Source organism: Scylla paramamosain, unplaced genomic scaffold, assembly GCF_035594125.1.
Source record: "Scylla paramamosain isolate STU-SP2022 unplaced genomic scaffold, ASM3559412v1 Contig7, whole genome shotgun sequence".
In the NCBI taxonomy this organism is placed as follows: domain Eukaryota; kingdom Metazoa; phylum Arthropoda; class Malacostraca; order Decapoda; family Portunidae; genus Scylla; species Scylla paramamosain.
Genome location: NW_026973672.1, coordinates 171,359 through 190,188, shown reverse-complemented (window position 1 = coordinate 190,188; position 18,830 = coordinate 171,359). Strand labels below are relative to the sequence as shown.

Below are 18,830 nucleotides of genomic sequence, written 5' to 3'. Positions count from 1 at the left end.
CCGAGAGGCTCTGGAGAAGTTTGGGAAGGGACTACTGCATCATCCGCGTCTCAGAGACATGCTGCCGCCCGACGCGCCCTCGCCCTGTCCGTGCCACCAGACACCACAACAAAATAACGCCCCTGAAGGCGCCGCGCACGGACCGGTACAGACTCAGTGCGATTCCCACCATGGTGCGAGCCATCAATCGATAGTATTTCCCTCCTAGATTAGTCTTACCGTTAGGATTAATGTTAAGTTTTTCCCCCATCCCCTATGTACATTTTCAGTTTGTCAACTGCCTAAATAATAAACCGTTTATTATTATTATTATTATATTACACACACACACACACACACACACACACACACACACACACACACACACACACACACACACACACACACACACACACACACACACACACACACACACACACACACACACACACACACACACACACACACACACAGTCTTCATCTTTACTTTAATTAGTGTAGTTTATGACAAACATCCCTCTCCCGCAAAAGAAAAAAAAGGCCAACAGATCTACTCTTTTACCTCTTGAGTTAATTTGTACCTTATCGCAGGCATCGTCATGAGGCCCATGAAATCCACTGCTCTTTTTTTCCTGTTCCTTTGCATCTTACCACAAAGTCTCATAAGGGCCAAGAAATCTGCTGCTCTTTTTCCTTCATTTATATTCCTTTGTACTTACTCCTCCACACCTGTACACACAGGAGTTGGAGCTGTATTCACCTGACCTGCTGAGTAAGCCAGCACTCCTTATGGTGAATAAGATGGACTCTCCCAATGCTGAGTCTCGCCTGCAGGAACTCCTTCACAACATTAAGAGGATGGAGGGTGAGTACATGGGAACAAGAATACAAGGGAAGCTGCAAGGATCTATCAACCCACAGTTGGCATTTCCTGTTAGAAATGCCTTCTGATTTCTACTATCATCCCCATACCTGAATTTATCTGGTTTTCTTTTAAAAGCTCCATATTGACAGGACATTAACAGCCATAAGAAAATAGGGGAAGCTGCAGGCAGCTATCAGTCCTTAACATGACAATGCCTGTATGAAACATGCCTGCCTATTTCCACCCATCATCCCCTTCCACAAGTTTGTTTAGTTTTCTTTTAAAGCTTCCTAACGACTCAGCACTAACAACCAGATTACTGAGTCTGTTCTATTCATCAACCACTATATTTGAAAACTTTTTCCTTTGTATCTCATTTAAAGCTAGCTTTATCAAGCTTGAACCCACTATTTCTTGTCCTATCCTGATCACTGAACCTAAGGATTTTGCTCATGTCATCCTTGTTATATTCCCTAAGTAAAGACCTGAGGGAGGAAGAGAGTAGAGACATCTTTTATCATTATCTTTTCATCTCATTTACTCCTTCATTCCTGTTGGTTTAATATTCTGTGTTTGAAGCACCAAGCCAACTGATTATGTGGCACTGAGATTGTTATAGTTATTTTATACTATATTAGGTGAATAGCCTCTCCATTAGGGGCTGATAGGACTAAGAGTGTGAATGATGTGTGTATGAGCGGATGGTGCTTTGTCTGGGCCACCCTGTGTGGGATTGCCAACCTGGTATATGGACAGATGGACAGATAGATACATGGGTCATTAATTTGGAGCTTGGATATGAAGAAAATGTAAAACTAGTGGAGATATTTCAAAGGACACAGGAAAAAAAGGCTGCAGTGTTTTAGCCATGTGAAGAGAAGGAAAGAGTCATATGTCAGGAGAAGTGTGATGGAGATAGAGGTGCAAGGCAGGAGAGCAAGAGGAAAACTAAACCTTATATGGATAGACTGTGTAAGGAAGGACTTGAGACAGAAACAATTGTCAAAGGAAAATATATATGACTATGCTTGGAGGAGAGCTGGCAAGAACAATGACTCTATAGAGACTAGGGAAAAGATATCAAGAAGAAGAAATTATGGAGGTGTAAGAATTAATAAGGGAATTATTGAGGTGTTTGGGCTGTGGGAGGCTGTGGAAGACAGTGCCTGAAAGTCACCAAATTCAGGGTAAACCTTCCACCATGGTCCAGGAAGTCATCAGCCAGTAGAGATGAGTCCAGAGCCTGACATGCCACCACCTAGTAGGAGGGAATGTATTTATAAATTTCTTGAATAGAGTATAGTTGTCTTACAGGGTTAAATGTCTTGTAGGGATTTAAATCCTGCTATATTTACAGTCAGTGCAGGCCGAGGTGATCTGGAAGTCACACCCTGAGCCTCTTTCCCTTCTAATGTGGCTGCTGACTGGTGCTCTCATAATGTTCTTGACACTTCCTCAAATATATTTAAGATATTTTCTATCACCATATTAATTAAACTTTCCCCAAACAGTTTTTTTTTTTTCATATCAACAGGAAAACGGAGTATTAAACCTTCTGGAAACAAAAATGTGTCAGCAATAATTCAAGTCAAAGATAACATTGAAAATGAAACATAATATTGAAAATGAAAACTGGAATCATGACGCCTCTTGTGGTTGAGTCGTCCCAGTAGTAGTGCAGTGACTCTCCTTCACTAGGAATTACTAAAGACTAGTGTTTCTTATTGTTACTGAAAAAGGACAGAATATATTTTCTATCTTAGTTTAAGTAAATTAAATAGATGAAAGAATTTTTGCCTTTGTCTTTTCACGAAATAAGCCTCACTGGCTTTTGAAGTGAGAGTAATGAGCTCATTATATTTAGTGAAGCATTCTCCAAAGTAAAGTCCTCTCTTTTGTAAAGAATTTCCTGTATGTATGGAATGATATCACAGCCTGTGTAACACATTCATTACCTGGTCAACCTACTGTGGGAGGGAACATTGCTACCATTCCAGTATTTTGTAAAGCGTGTTCATGTTCATCTTTGATTCCTGCTCTTACATGTGAATCTTTCCTGTAAATTGAAAATGTTTTTAATGCCTTTCTGCACTAAGTGACGTTTCACATGAAGACATTTTGATGCATGCATTCTGTTCATAAGAGGGTCTCAAGTGACAGTCATAGTAATAATCACTGGACTGATGACTGACGTCTGGGAATGTCAAAATGGTGACTAAGAATGTTAGACTATTAACTATTGACTGGAGACTGGTGACTAAGAATTTCAGAGTAGACTGGTGACTTAGGATGTCATTTAGGATAGTGAGTAATGATGAGGATCTTGATTGATGAGTGGTGACTGAGGAGTGTGACTGGTGACTGGTGATTGAAGGTGTGTCATGGGTGACTTTATGTATTTGACTGGTAAAATAGAATGTCTCTTGGGATAATGAGTACTGACCATGATTTTTGACTGGTGAGTGGTGGTGTTCCTGGGTGGTGTTAACAACTGGTGTTCCTCACAGACTATGTGTTGTGTTGCTCCTGTGGTGCCAAACTCACAGAGAACTCATGGGATAACTTTGTAAACATCTCCATTCCACTGTCTGAGGCATCCCAGCTGGTGACCATCCTGGGACACCCCCACCTCATGGTCCAGACCCTCAGGAACCCTGCTGACCTTGCTTTTGACTTGGTGACTGTCAGGAGTGGGCTGCTCAGGAGTGGGAGAGGTGAGCTGCACTCAAACATGTGTTTTGTTAGTTATGTGTTTGTTCCTGACCTCTAATCCTTCTGCTTATGTTGTCATCCTCTCTTCTCCATTGGGCTCCTCCAATCACAGTCTCATATCTGCATCTTGTCCTATTGCTCCAATCCCTCCTCAGGATCCTCCTAAGCAGAGGTGCCTCTGGCATTTTGTCTCTGCTAGTTGGGGGACCTGATGAGGTATTTTGCTGATTTTCCTTGGAATGGCCACAGCTTCCATGTCAGAGACCAGGGGTGCGTTAAGTTAAGTGACTTGGGTTACCCGGGTCACCCAGTTCTCAACTGAACGCTCTCTTTGCATGACTCGGGTGACTCGGGTGATTTGGGTTACCCAAACCGAGGAGGTGGTGTGCTCTGTGCTTTGATATCACAGCAAAAATGGCCACCCAACCATACTTATATTGGTGTTATACATGCTTAGTTATTGTGCATAGTGCAGGGAGGCTCCCTTACTTTGAAGAACCTTGCTCCAGTTGTCATTGTGGGTGTAAAGTTTTCTGAACACTTCTTCTATCAGTCAGTGTTTCTCAGTGGTGCAAGACTGATACTTTTTTCCTTTACATGATATTTGAGCCAGATACCAAAGTTAGCTGATAGCTTATTTTCCATTAGATGATATTTGAACCAGAAACCAAAGTTAGTTGATATGAACTGATTTTCCTTGAACCAGAGACCAGATCCACCTGACTGCTTTTTTTTTCTTTTCCAGGATATTTGAACCAGAAAGCAAAGCCAGCACAACCCACTTCAAAGCTTCCTTGGAGGGTTTCTATGGACTCATTCTAGAGAAACTGGTCACTGAGAAATGTAAGTATGCAAAAGTTGGAACAGAATTTATTAGCTAATATTTACCTTTGAAGTATGATGTTGTAGTGGTCAGAATGTTTGCTTCTATCTTGTTGGAGTTGTGTTAAGTTTGCATTCAGTTTGCAGTGTGTCCAAGTAACTGCAGTTGGTGTATGTATAGCTGATGTAGAAGCTGTGCCTGCTGCCTCCTTCCTTCTTTTAATGGTGCACCCTTAAATCTTGCCATCACCTAAAATTTTGCACTAAAAATATTTGTAATCACCTTTTTGGTCAGCTTTGCCCTAAGCTAATTTAAAAAAAAAAAAAATATATATATATATATATATATATATATATATATATATATATATATATATATATATATATATATATATATATATATATATATATATATATATATATATATATATATGAATAAAGAAACAGTAATAATATCTAGCTATTATCCTTTAGATAAATCATGAAAACAAATAAACAAAAAAAAAATAAATAAAAAAAGGAGGGGCATGTGGTCCATGGAAGAAGCACATGAGTGAGTTTACATGAGTGATAGGTTTGTTTCTGCAGTTTTCTTAAGGAGTAAAACTAAATTATTATTATTGTTTTCCTCGTGATCATTTTTTAATCACCTGAGAGCAAGGCTAAGTGATACAGTGATTGGATGGCATGCGGATGTTGATTGACACTTGAAAATTTTGTCATTGTTTTTGCTGCCAACTTTATAATTGGAAGACTCTCTCTCTCTCTCTCTCTCTCTCTCTCTCTCTCTCTCTCTCTCTCTCTCTCTCTCTCTCTCTCTCTCTCTCTCTCTCTCTCTCTCTCTCTCTCTCTCTCTCTCTCTCTCTCTCTCTCTCTCTCTCTAAGTAAAATTAAGTAAAGTAATAGACTGGAAATATTAAAATGTATGTATCTTTTATTTATATTGATAAATCATCATTAACAAATAACAGTTTTGTGCTTATGTCTTTTTGAACAGTGCAGTGTCCTAAACACAGAGGCAGGCAGTCTCCCTATTGAAGCAGGCTGAAGCTAAACACTAGAGGCAACAAGATTCAGTCTACTTTTACAGTGTGCAGCTTTACATATAATTACAGAAGTACATGAGACTTACCGTAGGTTAGTTGAAATGTGCTTCGGATTTTGCGAGGCACATCACGTCTGCTAGATGGTAGAGTTCACATGAGATACACTACACTTTGCCACACAGTCAGTCTTTAAAGATACAACTACCCACATGAAATATTATCTCCCAACTCTTCCAGTCCTTGAATTTTTGTTGTGTAAACCAAGAATCATCAATTAACAAAGGGAGGGAGTGGAGGGCATGTGAACTCTACCATCTAGCAGACGTGATGTGCCTCGCAAAATCCGAAGCACATTTCAACTAACCTACGGTAAGTCTCATGTACTTCTGTAATTTTACTTTGGCAAATCACTTGTCTGCTAGATGGTGCCGTTCACATGAGATTTTAAAGTCATGTGGGTGTTGTATGTAAAGGGTTCTGTCAAATTTCACATTTTGTAAATAGGTGTAAATAAAAGTTCCTATTACAAAAACCCCATTGTCATTTATGAAAATAGAACATGATTTTTACTGCTGATAACATTTCAAACCTTACATTATACTGAGCCTGGCACTGCTTCTTGAAAAAGGGTCTATTTCCCCTTGTATATCCTTATTATAATATTTAGCAAATGTGGCTTCCTGCGTCCAACCAGCTTTTGCCATGATGGTGGCAATAGGCACATCCAGTGTCTTGGCCTTAGACACTGACACAGGTCTAATACTACCTGCTGTGTACCTCTTGGTATCAATCCCACACTTACATAACATGGTCTTAAGCCACCTTGCCACCATGTCCTTAGAAACACCCCTATGGGGTTTTATATAACTTATGAGTAGTCTCCCATCTGCATTTCCAGATTCTGTCCTTAGCCTCTCAGTTCTTTCTATATATTCTTTCATAGCCTTAACTACACACAATCTGTAATCCTGAGGATAAGCTTTAAATACAATAGTACGAACATTAAATTTTGGCCTGCATTGCTTGATGTTACCTCCTAACAAAACTGAAACAGATTCTTCTCCAAATGCCATATTCACCAACAATAAGTGCAAAGTTTGGATCCTGGCTGCTTGTGTCATTGCCATCAGCATCACCATTTTTAGCGATAAGTCTTTCAGTGTTAGGCTGTGTAGTGGTTCCATGAGTCTTATCTTTTGTAATACAAGTTTCACATCCCAGGTCGTTGCGTACCTGGGTGTAGAAGGGCGTAAGTTGAAGACTCCCCGCAGAAATCTGTTGACAAGTGGGTGATTGCCCGTTCTGCAGCCTTCCACCATAATTCCTATTGCAGATAGAGCCCCTCTTGCCGTGTTAATGCTTTCATAACCCACATTCCTTTGAAAGTTACGAGACAGAAAGTTTAATATATCTGCTATAGATGGTGCAATGGAATTAATGTTCCCTCTACTACAAAAGAGTGTCCACCTCTTGATGTGAGTGTTGTATTGTCTACCTGTTGCTGGTTTCCAAGAGGCCATAATGATTTCCGTACCTTCTTTAGATATGCCACGTTCTCCAAGTTGTTTCCAGACAACTGACAAGCCATCAAATTTGTGTGTTTCATTATTGGGTGTTCCTCAGCAGTTGACGGATGCATTAGCACATTTTTCCTTCTCTGTATGACCCGAGGGTCGTCTACTAGCATCCGAAGGAGCACCCCCATCCACGGTTGTGATGGCCAAAGTGGCACTATGATCCATCCTCTGGTCCTTTCCTCCCTTAACTTCAGCAGACATCTAGAGATCAGAGAGAAGGGAGGAAAGAGGTAAACCAATTTAAATTTAGCCCACGGAATTGTAACTGCATCAATATATGCAGCCTCTGGATCTGGTGTCCATGCACAGAATGGAGTCATTTGTTTGTTCAAACGTGAAGCGAATAGGTCTATACAAGGATTCCCAAATATAGAACACAATTCCTTAAATATCATCTCATTCAGCTGCCACTCATGTCCCTCATTAAAGTAACGTGATGCCTCGTCGGCCATGACGTTACATTTGCCTGGTATGTGGGAAGCTGTCAGCCATACCCCATTACTAAGACACCATTCCCAGATGTTCCTACTAATGTCATCACAAACTATTGACTTAACACCTCCCATCTCATTCACGTAATTAATCGCTGTGGTGTTATCACATAATGTGTAAACCTCTAAGGAGATGTGTAAAAGATCTCAATGAGAATAACATAGCCAATAATTCACGCATTAATGTGCGAACGCACCTCTTCAGGGGACCATCTGCCATTGGTAGTGATGATATTTTGGCAACCTGCCCATCCTAGATTTGAAGCATCTGTGAACAACTCAGTATCTGGTGCATTTCTGAATATTTTCCTGTTTTGATTCTCCAATTCCTTAATCCACCAGTTTAAATCTGTTCTAATCTCCTCTGTAATGTTCATCCATCTATTAAAGTCTCCACATGCCTCTTCCAAAGCCTTGATCTTTGCTCTTTCCATCCTCCTATAGTGCATCTTCCCCATCTCTACAGCTGGGATTGCTGCCACCAGCAGGCCAATCACTCTTGCCACAATTCTAATTTTTTCTTTGTCTATTGACTAAAAGAGAGCAATGCTGTATAATCTCATCCCTCCTATGCGCCGGCAAGGTAACTGTCATGGCCACCAAATCTATCACGTTACCTAAATACTCAATACGCGTAGTGGGACTTAAAACAGATTTCTCCACATTTATGCAGAAACCTACACTCTGCAACAACTGAATGTTGTCATTCATGCAATCAAAACATCTCGGCAAAGAGCTACTATACAGAAGCGTATCATCAATATAACTAGTGATGTTGTGGCTTTTATGCCTAAGTGTAGAGAAAACTGGCTTCAGAAGTTTTGTAAATAGACGAGGACCATCCGAAAACCCGTTAGGCAGACATGTGAACTGGTAAATCTTATCCAACCATCTAAAACACAGATATTTTTGTTGTTCCTCTGCAATTTTTAATGAATAATAGGCTTTCTTAAGGTCTATAGAAGCCATATAATCTCCTTGACTAAGCAACTGTAATACTTGTTCAAAATTTTCTATTTTAAAATGAGTATATTCTACATGCCTGTTCAGTTCTCAAGATTTAACACCATCCTATAATCCCCCGTCTTATTCTTCCTCAGAAAAACTGGTGAAAGTATTTGTTGATCCTGTCCATGTGTCTCTATGATGGCCTTTATCTCTAACAATTTTTTAACCTCCTAATGCATAATCAGTTTATCTTCCTCACTAAAGACATACTGTATATCCTCTCTAAATAAATATCCGATATTAGCTTCATCTATATTCAGATGACAATGTTCCACCATATCCAAAATGAACAGGTCACTTGTAATCACACGCCATTTATTGATAAACTTGTGAAGTTGCCCAGCCTCAAATTGTTCTTTCACCTGGGTTAATGCCGGGGGATATGTTGACCCCAGCCTCTCATGTTTTTTGTTGTCCAAGCTTGAGCAGGGTAGGAGCGCCTGTGTTCACCACTGGAGGGCATCCTGCGAAAACCATACGGCTGATATCTGGATGGGAATCCACAGGAGGAGGCCTTGGCAAAAAAGTTACATTGTTTACCTCCACCAAATCTGCCACTGCTTGCAGTCCAAGATGTAGGCTTCTTAAAAGTGAATTTAGTTTTCAGCCTTTCTGCCTCCTCAATATTTCTGTTGGCTTGTGACAGGTCATCCCCAAACAATAGACCCGTCATGGGAGCCTTGTCAGCACACAAATGAGAATATTTGGGATTAATGTCCCTCTTTATGATATGTCACCTGTTCAAGTTATTTCTGTAGTGGGCATTACCCAATAATGCTAATGCACCATTGAGCATGGCCACCTCATTTGCAATAATTTGGTGCTCTTCATCACGTGCCACCTTGTCTAGCACAGTAAGCGATTTTACAACAATAATAGCTGCCTTGGTAATATCTTTTTTCCCACTTCCCTTAAGCGGAAGTCTGCCTTCTTTGCCTCTGCAGGCAGTGCGTCCAGGACCTGTGGGTTGCAATCCATTTGAGTTAATGCATGGCAGTTATTTGGTCTAAATGTCACCTCATCCTCTACAATGGCTTTGTAATCTTCCTGCCTCATGCCATTAATAAACAGGTGGTTCACCATTGCAGCAATTTCCTTGTCAAGTTCTTTTGAGACAGTTTCCATGGGTCCATAATTCTTAGCACCTTGTAACAATATACTATCATGAGGAACATCCCTCTGGATTTCCTCTTCCTCATCACTGTCCTCCCTCAGTGGAGTTCTAAATCCAGAAAATCCTGCCTGTGATTCCTGAGAATCAGGCATCAAAGTATTATTTGACAACTACAGGGAAGTATTGTTATGAACTGTTTTGACTTCACAGCCCCATTTTCCTTCTTAAGCTTGTCCATGTCTTTCCTCAACTCAGTCAAAGCATCCATAATCATGCCCAAAGAAGGCGCATTGCTGTCTTCACCAGCGTATTTTGGAGAAGGGGAAGGTGACCGAGAGTAACTTAACCTCTCATGACGAGTAGAACGGCTCTTAGATCTGGATCTTTCTTCATGTTTACTCCCCTTGTGTAGTCCCTTTACCTTAGCTGAGGTGCGTGGCAAGCTGGTAGTTCTGAATCTCTCAGGACTGGGGCAAGCATCAGAAGGCGTCCTAGACATGGCGGCTAATGTTAACAATATGCCACCCCTTTTAACAGCAGTTCCTTTTATAACCCCACGGGTGCCTTAACCTCACACACAGGGTAACTTTAAATAAAAAACTCCTTCCTTATAATAATCTGGGAAGTCAAATGCCCCCAGGCTTGTAAATAAGGCAATATTCCTCTTGCCCCAATAATGGGTAACAAGATGGAACCATCTCGCACCTATGTCGGCTCACGAGTGCCCAAATATTGTTATATATATATAGCATAAAATATTTGCCAATAATCCGCCTTATACCAAGTAACGGATATCATATAACCAATAATCCGCCCTTATACAAGGTAACGGATATTTATAGTCCATAATCCGCCCTTAAATCAGGTAACGGATTCAAGTAGGCAACACTCCGCCCTTATCAGGTAACGGATATCCATAGGCAATACTCTGCCCTATAATCAGGTAACGGATAACTCAAGACAATATTCCACCCTTATAACAGTTAGTGGAAATCATAATACACAATCCAAACAAGAAAACTGTAATATTCCTATCACTCCTCGATAACAGAAGTCGTAACAACAGAACAGGAGGCGGGACCGACGTCCGACTTGTGTGGTGTCTGCGTAGTAACTGACTGTGTGGCAAAGTGTGGTGTATCTCATGTGAACGGCACCATCTAGCAGACAAGTGATTTGCCGAAGTAAAATTTGTAGCATTGGTTGCCTCTTCCAGCTTTTCATTGTTGCCTTCTCATTCCTCACTTGATCCAGGTCAGATGTATTATTTCCACATGTGTTTTGCAGACACCACCTCTATCACAGTTCATTTCCTTCTCTCACCTGCTCTCACATTACATGCTGCAGCCCCACACAGTGCTGTTTTTTTTTTTTTTTTTTTTTTATGTAGGAAGGGCACTGGCCAAGGGCAACAAAAATCTAATAAAAAAATGCCCACTGAAATGCCAGTCCCATAAAAGGGTCAAAGCAGTGGTCAAAAATTGATGGATAAGTGTCTTGAAACCTCCCTCTTGAAGGAATTCAAGTCATAGGAAGATGGAAATACAGAAGCAGGCAGGGAGTTCCAGAGTTTACCAGAGAAAGGGATGAATGATTGAGAATACTGGTTAACTCTTGCGTTAGAGAGGTGGACAGAATAGGGGTGAGAGAAAGAAGAAAGTCTTGTGCAGCGAGGCTGCGGAAGGAGGGGAGGCATGCAGTTAGCAAGATCAGAAGAGCAGTTAGCATGAAAATAGCGGTAGAAGACAGCTAGATATGCAACATTGCGGCAATGAGAGAGAGGCTGAAGACAGTCAGTTAGAGGAGAGGAGTTGATGAGATGAAAAGCTTTTGATTCCACCCTGTCTAGAAGAGCAGTTTCAGTGGAACCCCGCCAGACATGTGAAGCATACTCCATACATGGACGGATAAGGCCCTTGTACAGAGTTAGCAGCTGGGGGGGGTGAGAAAAACTGGCGGAGACGTCTCAGAACACCTAACTTCATAGAAGCTGTTTTAGCTAGAGATGAGATGTGAAGTTTCCAGTTCAGATTATAAGTAAAGGACAAACTGAGGATGTTCAGTGTAGAAGAGGGGGACAGTTGAGTGTCATTGAAGAAGAGGGGATAGTTGTCTGGAAGGATGTGTCGAGTTGATAGATGGAGGAATTGAGTTTTTGAGGCATTGAACAATACCAAGTTTGCTCTGCCCCAATCAGAAATTTTAGAAAGATCAGAAGTCAGGCGTTCTGTGGCTTCCCTGCGTGAAATGTTTACCTCCTGAAGGGTTGGACGTCTATGAAAAGACGTGGAAAAGTGCAGGGTGGTATCACCAGCGTAGGAGTGGATAGGACAAGAAGTTTGGTTTAGATCATTAATGAATAATAAGAAGAGAGTGGGTGACAGGACAGAACCCTGAGGAACACCACTGTTAATAGATTTAGGAGAAGAACAGTGACCGTCTACCACAGCAGCAATAGAACGGTCAGAAAGGAAACTTGAGATGAAGTTACAGAGAGAAGGATAGAAACCGTAGGAGGATAGTTTGGAAATCAAAGCTTTGTGCCAGACTCTATCAAAAGCTTTTGATATGTCCAAGGCAACAGCAAAAGTTTCACCAAAATCTCTAAAAGAGGATGACCAAGACTCAGTAAGGAAAGCCAGAAGATCACCAGTAGAGCGGCCTTGACGGAACCCATACTGGCGATCAGATAGAAGGTTGTGAAGTGATAGATGTTTAAGAATCTTCCTGTTGAGGATAGATTCAAAAACTTTAGATAGGCAGGAAATTAAAGCAATAGGACAGTAGTTTGAGGGATTAGAACGGTCACCCTTTTTAGGAACAGGTTGAATGTAGGCAAACTTCCAGCAAGAAGGAAAGGTAGATGGTGACAGACAGAGCTGAAAGAGTTTGACTAGGCAAGGTGCAAGCATGGAGGCACAGTTTCAGAGAACAATAGGAGGGACCCCATCAGGTCCATAAGCCGTCTGAGGGTTTAGGCCAGCGAGGGCATGGAAAACATCATTGCGAAGCATTTTAATAGGTGGCATGAAGTAGTCAGAGGGTGGAGGAGAGGGAGGAACAAGCCCAGAATCGTCCAAGGTAGTGTTTTTAGCAAAGGTTTGAGCAAAGAGTTCAGCTTTAGGAATAGATGTGATAGCAGTGGTGCCATCTGGTTGAAATAGAAGAGGGAAAGAAGAAGAAGCAAAGTTATTGGAGATTTCTGGCTAGATGCCAGAAATCACGAGGGGAGTTAGATCTTGAAAGGTTTGACATTTTCTGTTAATGAAGGAGTTTTTGGCTAGTTAAAGAACAGACTTGACATGGTTCCGGGCAGAAATATAAAGTGCATGAGATTCTGGTGATGGAAGGCTTAAGTACCTTTTGTGGGCCACCTCTCTATCATGTATAGCACGAGAACAAGCTGTGTTAAACCAAGGTTTAGAAGGTTTAGGACGAGAAAAAGAGTGAGGAATGTACGCCTCCATGCCAGACACTATCACCTCTGTTATGCGCTCAGCACACAAAGACGGGTCTCTGACACGGAAGCAGTAGTCATTCCAAGGAAAATCAGCAAAATACCTCCTCAGGTCCCCCCAACTAGCAGAGGGAAAACGCCAGAGGCACCTTCGCTTAGGGGGATCCTGAGGAGGGATTGGAGTGATAGGACAAGATAAAGATATGAGATTGTGATCAGAGGAGCCCAACGGAGAAGAAAGGGTGACAGCATAAGCAGAAGGATTAGAGGTCAGGAAAAGGTCAAGAATGTTGGGCGTATCTCCAAGACGGTCAGGAATACGAGTAGGGTGTTGCACCAATTGCTCTAGGTTGTGGAGGATAGCAAAGTTGTAGGCTAGTTCACCAGGATGGTCAGTGAAGGGAGAGGAAAGCCAAAGCTGGTGGTGAACATTGAAGTCTCCAAGAATGGAGATCTCTGCAAAAGGGAAGAGGGTCAGAATGTGCTCCACTTTGGAAGTTAAGTAGTCAAAGAATTTCTTATAGTCAGAGGAGTTAGGTGAGAGGTATACAGCACAGATAAATTTAGTATGAGAGTGACTCTGTAGTCGTAGCCAGATGGTGGAAAACTCGGAAGATTCAAGAGCGTGGGCACGAGAGCAGGTTAAGTCATTGCGCACATAAACGCAGCATCCAGCTTTGGATCGAAAATGAGGATAGAGAAAGTAGGAGGGAACAGAAAAGGGGCTACTGTCAGTTGCCTCAGACACCTGAGTTTCGGTGAGGAAAAAAAGATGAGGTTTAGAAGAGGAGAGGTGGTGTTCTACAGATTGAAAATTAGATCTTAGACTGCGAATGTTGCAGAAGTTAATGAAGAAAAAGTTGAGGGGGCTGTCAAGACACTTAGGGTCGTCGACAAAAAGACAGTCCAACCTGGGGACATTTATGGTCCCCTCCCCAGATGGGGACTCCGAGGCTGGTGTAGGAGTCGCCATGATGATTTAAAAAATTTTGAGTGAAGGGTGTGTGTGTTATTAGGTGCTTGTAGATTTGTGTGGAGGAAGAGAGTTGTCTTTAGAGGGCAGGCTGTGACTGCCCCCTTGTGTTGTGAGACACAAAGGGAAATGTTCAGTGAGGTCACAGCTGGGTTTAATGATAAGTTCACAGCACCCCCTGAACAGTGCTTTAGACCTCACTGGGAGTAATTATCGTTTTGGCAGGTGTCTACTGCCTCCTCCTGTGAGGAGGCAGTAGACTTCCTTGTATAACCAGCTCTGCATTCATTAAAAGCATTCTATATTTCTCCCTTTTCTCTTCATACTTCTTTCATGCAGTTTCATTCTACTTCTGCTTATCTTCTGAAGCAGTATAATATTCAAAACACCTAACTTGTAACAGCTGTATGTCTTGCTTCTCTGTCAGCCACCAGTGCAGTATTCTTTTTTTTAATACCAGTTGGTTCACATTCCACTGTACTACCAACTTTCACCAGACTCCCCTCTATCTGTATTAAATGAAAACACTCAGTTTCAGACTCCTCATTGGCCTTCCCAAGCACCAGCAGTTTTAGCACAATGGCACAAGACGGGTAGGACATGGTGCCTCTCGACCTCGAGCTTCTGGCTGAGCTGGAGGAGGAAGCAACCTCTCACTATACTGAGGAGGATAACCAGTTTACAGAGGTAGTGTGTATGTCTGTTGTTACACATGTGTGGTGCTTTGTTTCAGCTTTCCTTTTTTTATTGAGACATCAGCTTAATGTGTGTGCATGCTCAAGTGTGGATGCTTTGTTTCATCTGCCTCTTTTGTTAAGATATCAGCCTAGAGTAATGAAAATTACTTCACATCACTGGGATGGATATTCAGTCACAAAGGAGTATAGTTGCTGAAGCCAAGCTGATCTGCAAGTTGTGCTCTCTGCATGCTCTCTGCCTCCTTCCCCTATCTTTTGAAAATATTGGTATGAAAACATAATGCATGATATCAAAGTATTAACTTTTAGAAAAAAAATAGTTTAAAGAAATAGACCAGTTATTTACACAATTCATTCATACGCCTGTGTTTCATATCACGTCACTGACTTGCATCACGTCTCCACTGGTGAGTCAGCAGGCATGACTGCATAACCTAGACACAATCAGTGGCCAGTGGGAGCAGCAGCAAGTGAACTGTAAGAGTTTTTAAAAAGAAAACTGGTTGTAATCCACCACCAGATCAATATGGGTGTTTGCTGCTATTGTATATTATCCATGCAAATCACACTGTTTGATGTGTAGCTTATTTTATCTTTCCTCCAGGCAGAGAAAATTTGCACAGTTCACAGGCAGTCTCAACAAAGGAAAATAGCCAAGATAAAGCATGTGCACACACACACACACACACACACACACACACACACACACACACACACACACACACACACACACACACACACACACACACACACTTTGTTGATTCATTCCATCTGTAAGCACCCCCACTCCCCCATAGATCACATTAGAACAGAAGTTTGAGGGTTGTGGAAAGTGTGATATTTCCTGCCACAAACACTGTGTGGAGTATGTCGTCCTAAGGTTAAGTGGTGGGACTTTGGCTGACACATAGTGGCAGTTAGAGGAAAATCCCATCATTATTGGAGCAAGACAGCTGAAGGAACAGAACCCCATGATTCTTCTGGATGTCAGTGTGAGTGGCGGATCATATCATGCTCTCCAGAAGCCTCAAACCTAGAAGCCAGGTGATATACTGTAACTCAGTTTACTCCAGTTTGGTGGCACATTTTCTTGTATGCAGTCCTGATTTGTACCATACAGTCACTCACTGTGTAAGTCTTTGACATCATGAGAAATTTTGTGCACTTGTATATGCATGCATCACAAAATGCTGCAGATGGGATGAGGTAAGTGGTACTTCATAAAAAGGCACATATCTCTCAAGAAAAGTAATTAAAACCGACTCTTATTGTCAATCAAAGCAAGTGGGAAGAACTTGAGTATTGCCATTTAGTAGGTATTTTTGGCATGCAGCTTCTCTGTGGTGAATACAGTGGTAAAAATAACTAACATGCTAGTTGGCCACATGCAACTCACCAATCATGTCAAGATGTGCTGGCTGGACTTCTTTTACTCTGTCCTTCCACCTCCCTGTGATTCTCTTCTCCTATTACTCTGTCACCTTTCACCTTACTTGTTCAGCACTTAGCAGGTTTTCCTGCTGTCATTCACCTTAAAATCTACTTGCAAAAAGTCCTTCCATTAGGTGTTGGTCAGACATCACTATTTTTTCCTCTCATTCACAGGCAATATTTTTACTGCTTCCCTGACACTGACAGTTCTTCATCTGCTTGCATCACTCAAGTATGCTCATCATTATCCTTCTTAAATATAAATATTTCCAGTCACTAACTGTCACTGAAAGCATAGCCCTAACATTCTTCTTCCAATTTAATTTCTTTGAAGTGCACCACACAGCTACACCTTAAACTACGTACAGTGGTAACTCGGTTCGTTCGGTTCGGTTTATGAACAAATCACTTCACGAATATTTTTTAACAATTTTTGCCATGGTTCTTGAACAGTGTTTCTGTATGTGAATTCACAAACACCCTGCAGACCCCCTCAGCTGGCAAGCACACACACACTGTTGTGTTTTGGCATGCCTGCTGTGAACATTGTGATTATCACACACTGACAAGTCACCCAAGTTAGGGCGCCTTCCCAGCTGTTGGAGAGGAGCTAGACCTGGATCTCCTTTACCCCATTCCACCTCTAGTAAATTGCATGCCTTCTTATTTAGCTGGCCTCTTTTTACTTTCACTTTCAGGATGGTTATAAAGATGATAATGATTGGAGAGAAAAGACACCATCTCGCCTTGCACCAAACATGCACTGGCTGGAAGGAAATACTGGAGCAAGACTGTAAAGGAGGGATTTTTCTGCATAACAGTATGTGCTCTGTTGTCCAATTACATTTCACCTCATGTTCCATTGTCTGGATGCCCAAAGAAAGAGCACACCTGTTACAGACAGGCTTATAAGATGTGAGGTTGTCAAGAATTCCTGGATCACAGACACAAGGTGGAATTTAGAAAGCATGTGCTGTCATGAGTAGTGCAACAATCCCCATTTTACACAGACTTGTATGCTCAAATATTTCCTTCCAGCCAACCCATGCCTGGTGCAAGGCAAGATTTTGTCTTTTCCTCTCAAATAACTTTCTTTCCAACCATTCTGAAAGTTGAAATAGGAAGTGGCAGACTTAATTAATTTATGAAGGCATGTGATTTAGAGATGGAGTAAGGTAAGGGCTCCCAGGTCAAACAGCTGGGAAGGCACCTGACCTTCATATCAATGACATAAAGGTCAAACAGCTGGGAAGGCACCTGACCTTCATATCATTGACATGATATAGCCTGATGTCCAAGAAACTTACATCTTTCTGTGGTTACTGTAACTTCATTCGTCAAAAAAAAATAAATAAAAATAAAAAATAAATAAATAAATAAAATAAATAAATAAATAAATAAATAAATAAATAAAAATGCAGTTTCTGAGGTTGGAATAGATGAATTGTATTTTAATTGATTTAAATGGGAAAACTTGTTTTGGTTTGTGAACTGAGGTTTCTACTGTACATAGATCCCAACAAAGTTCAGAATCCCCTGAATCCCTCCTTTCTACTCTGTAGCAGCTCCTTGTCTCCTTGTCTATGAAATGACCAGTATTTGATATGTTCCAGCACTGCAAGAAGAGCCTGCCTAAGCCGCAAATACTCCCTGCTGACAGATTTGACCGCAACAGACAGTGCAGAGGCAACTTTAGGCATCAAGACTACAGGAAGGAAGGAGGCTGCAGGGATCAAGGGGAGTACAGAGGTCATGGGAATTATAGGGATCGTGGGAATTACAGGGATCACAGGAGGGAATATTCTGACCACAGGCAAGGGAGGTTTGTCAGTGACCACAGAGATCATGATGACAGCAGAAGGGATAGCGAGAAGAGGAAGTACAGGTCTGAGAAGGAGAGTGATGAGTATGGAAGAAGGAATTACCAGTCCAGCAAATACTACAATGGGTGGGGGGGGGGGGTGTCATCCTGTTGAGTTTTGTGAATCCAGTGGCTGGTATATTTATCTTTCATCAGGGACTTCACACAAGCTTCCACGCCATTAATTCTTTGAGCAGTAACCAAAGATTACTGACATTTAATTTACATTTAAATGCCTGCCTGCCTGTCTGTTCATATCTTTCTCTCACAACGTACTCACCATTCACTTGTGAACATTTAGATTTTTAGGAAATATTTTTGAGCAAGTTCCTTCATCACAAGGCAACCATCTACTAAAAAGAAAGAAAAATGGAATATATGTTGGCATTTCCTTGATTGCTTTTGGTGTTAGTGACTTTCCAGAGTGACAATACAAGTGTTATCCCCACTACAAGTCATGCACTATATATAACATCACTGAGTATCTTTTCTCTCATTTTCATATAAATGTTTGTAACATTTTCATATAAATGTATGCTAACTTTTATGTGGACTTACTGTAAGATTTTTTAAAAGTAAAGTATTTATCCAATTTACGATTATATACTAAAAACCTCCAAGAAAAGTATTTTTCCAATTCACGATTATATACTAAACCTTCATCTCCAAGATAAGACGTGATGGTTCATAACGTGCACAGGAATGGCATCCAACAAAGTAATTGTTGCCAAAGCCTCCAGTAATCCAGAACCTTAAAAAAGTTGCAACCCTCACTTTAGTCTGAAATTTTTATACT

At 41.3% G+C, this 18,830-nt stretch overlaps 1 protein-coding gene across 8 annotated transcripts in view; it reads left to right on the top strand.

Moving 5' to 3' along the window:
• LOC135096808 (GTP-binding protein 10-like) overlaps window positions 1–18,626 on the top strand; it is a 32,704-nt gene extending 14,078 nt beyond the window's left edge. For 7 of the 8 annotated variants that reach the window (XM_063998563.1, XM_063998561.1, XM_063998560.1 and 4 more), the window contains 5 exons: window positions 721–844; window positions 3,352–3,558; window positions 4,302–4,399; window positions 14,577–14,731; window positions 17,787–18,626. In XM_063998563.1, the coding sequence (XP_063854633.1) occupies window positions 721–844; window positions 3,352–3,558; window positions 4,302–4,378 (408 nt within the window). In that variant the 3' untranslated portion in view covers window positions 4,379–4,399; window positions 14,577–14,731; window positions 17,787–18,626. Of the gene's footprint in view, window positions 1–720; window positions 845–3,351; window positions 3,559–4,301; window positions 4,400–5,375; window positions 5,468–14,576; window positions 14,732–17,786 lie in introns of all 8 variants that reach the window. The other variant, XM_063998567.1, reaches the window with a different exon arrangement.
• Window positions 18,627–18,830: the final 204 nt, after the last annotated feature.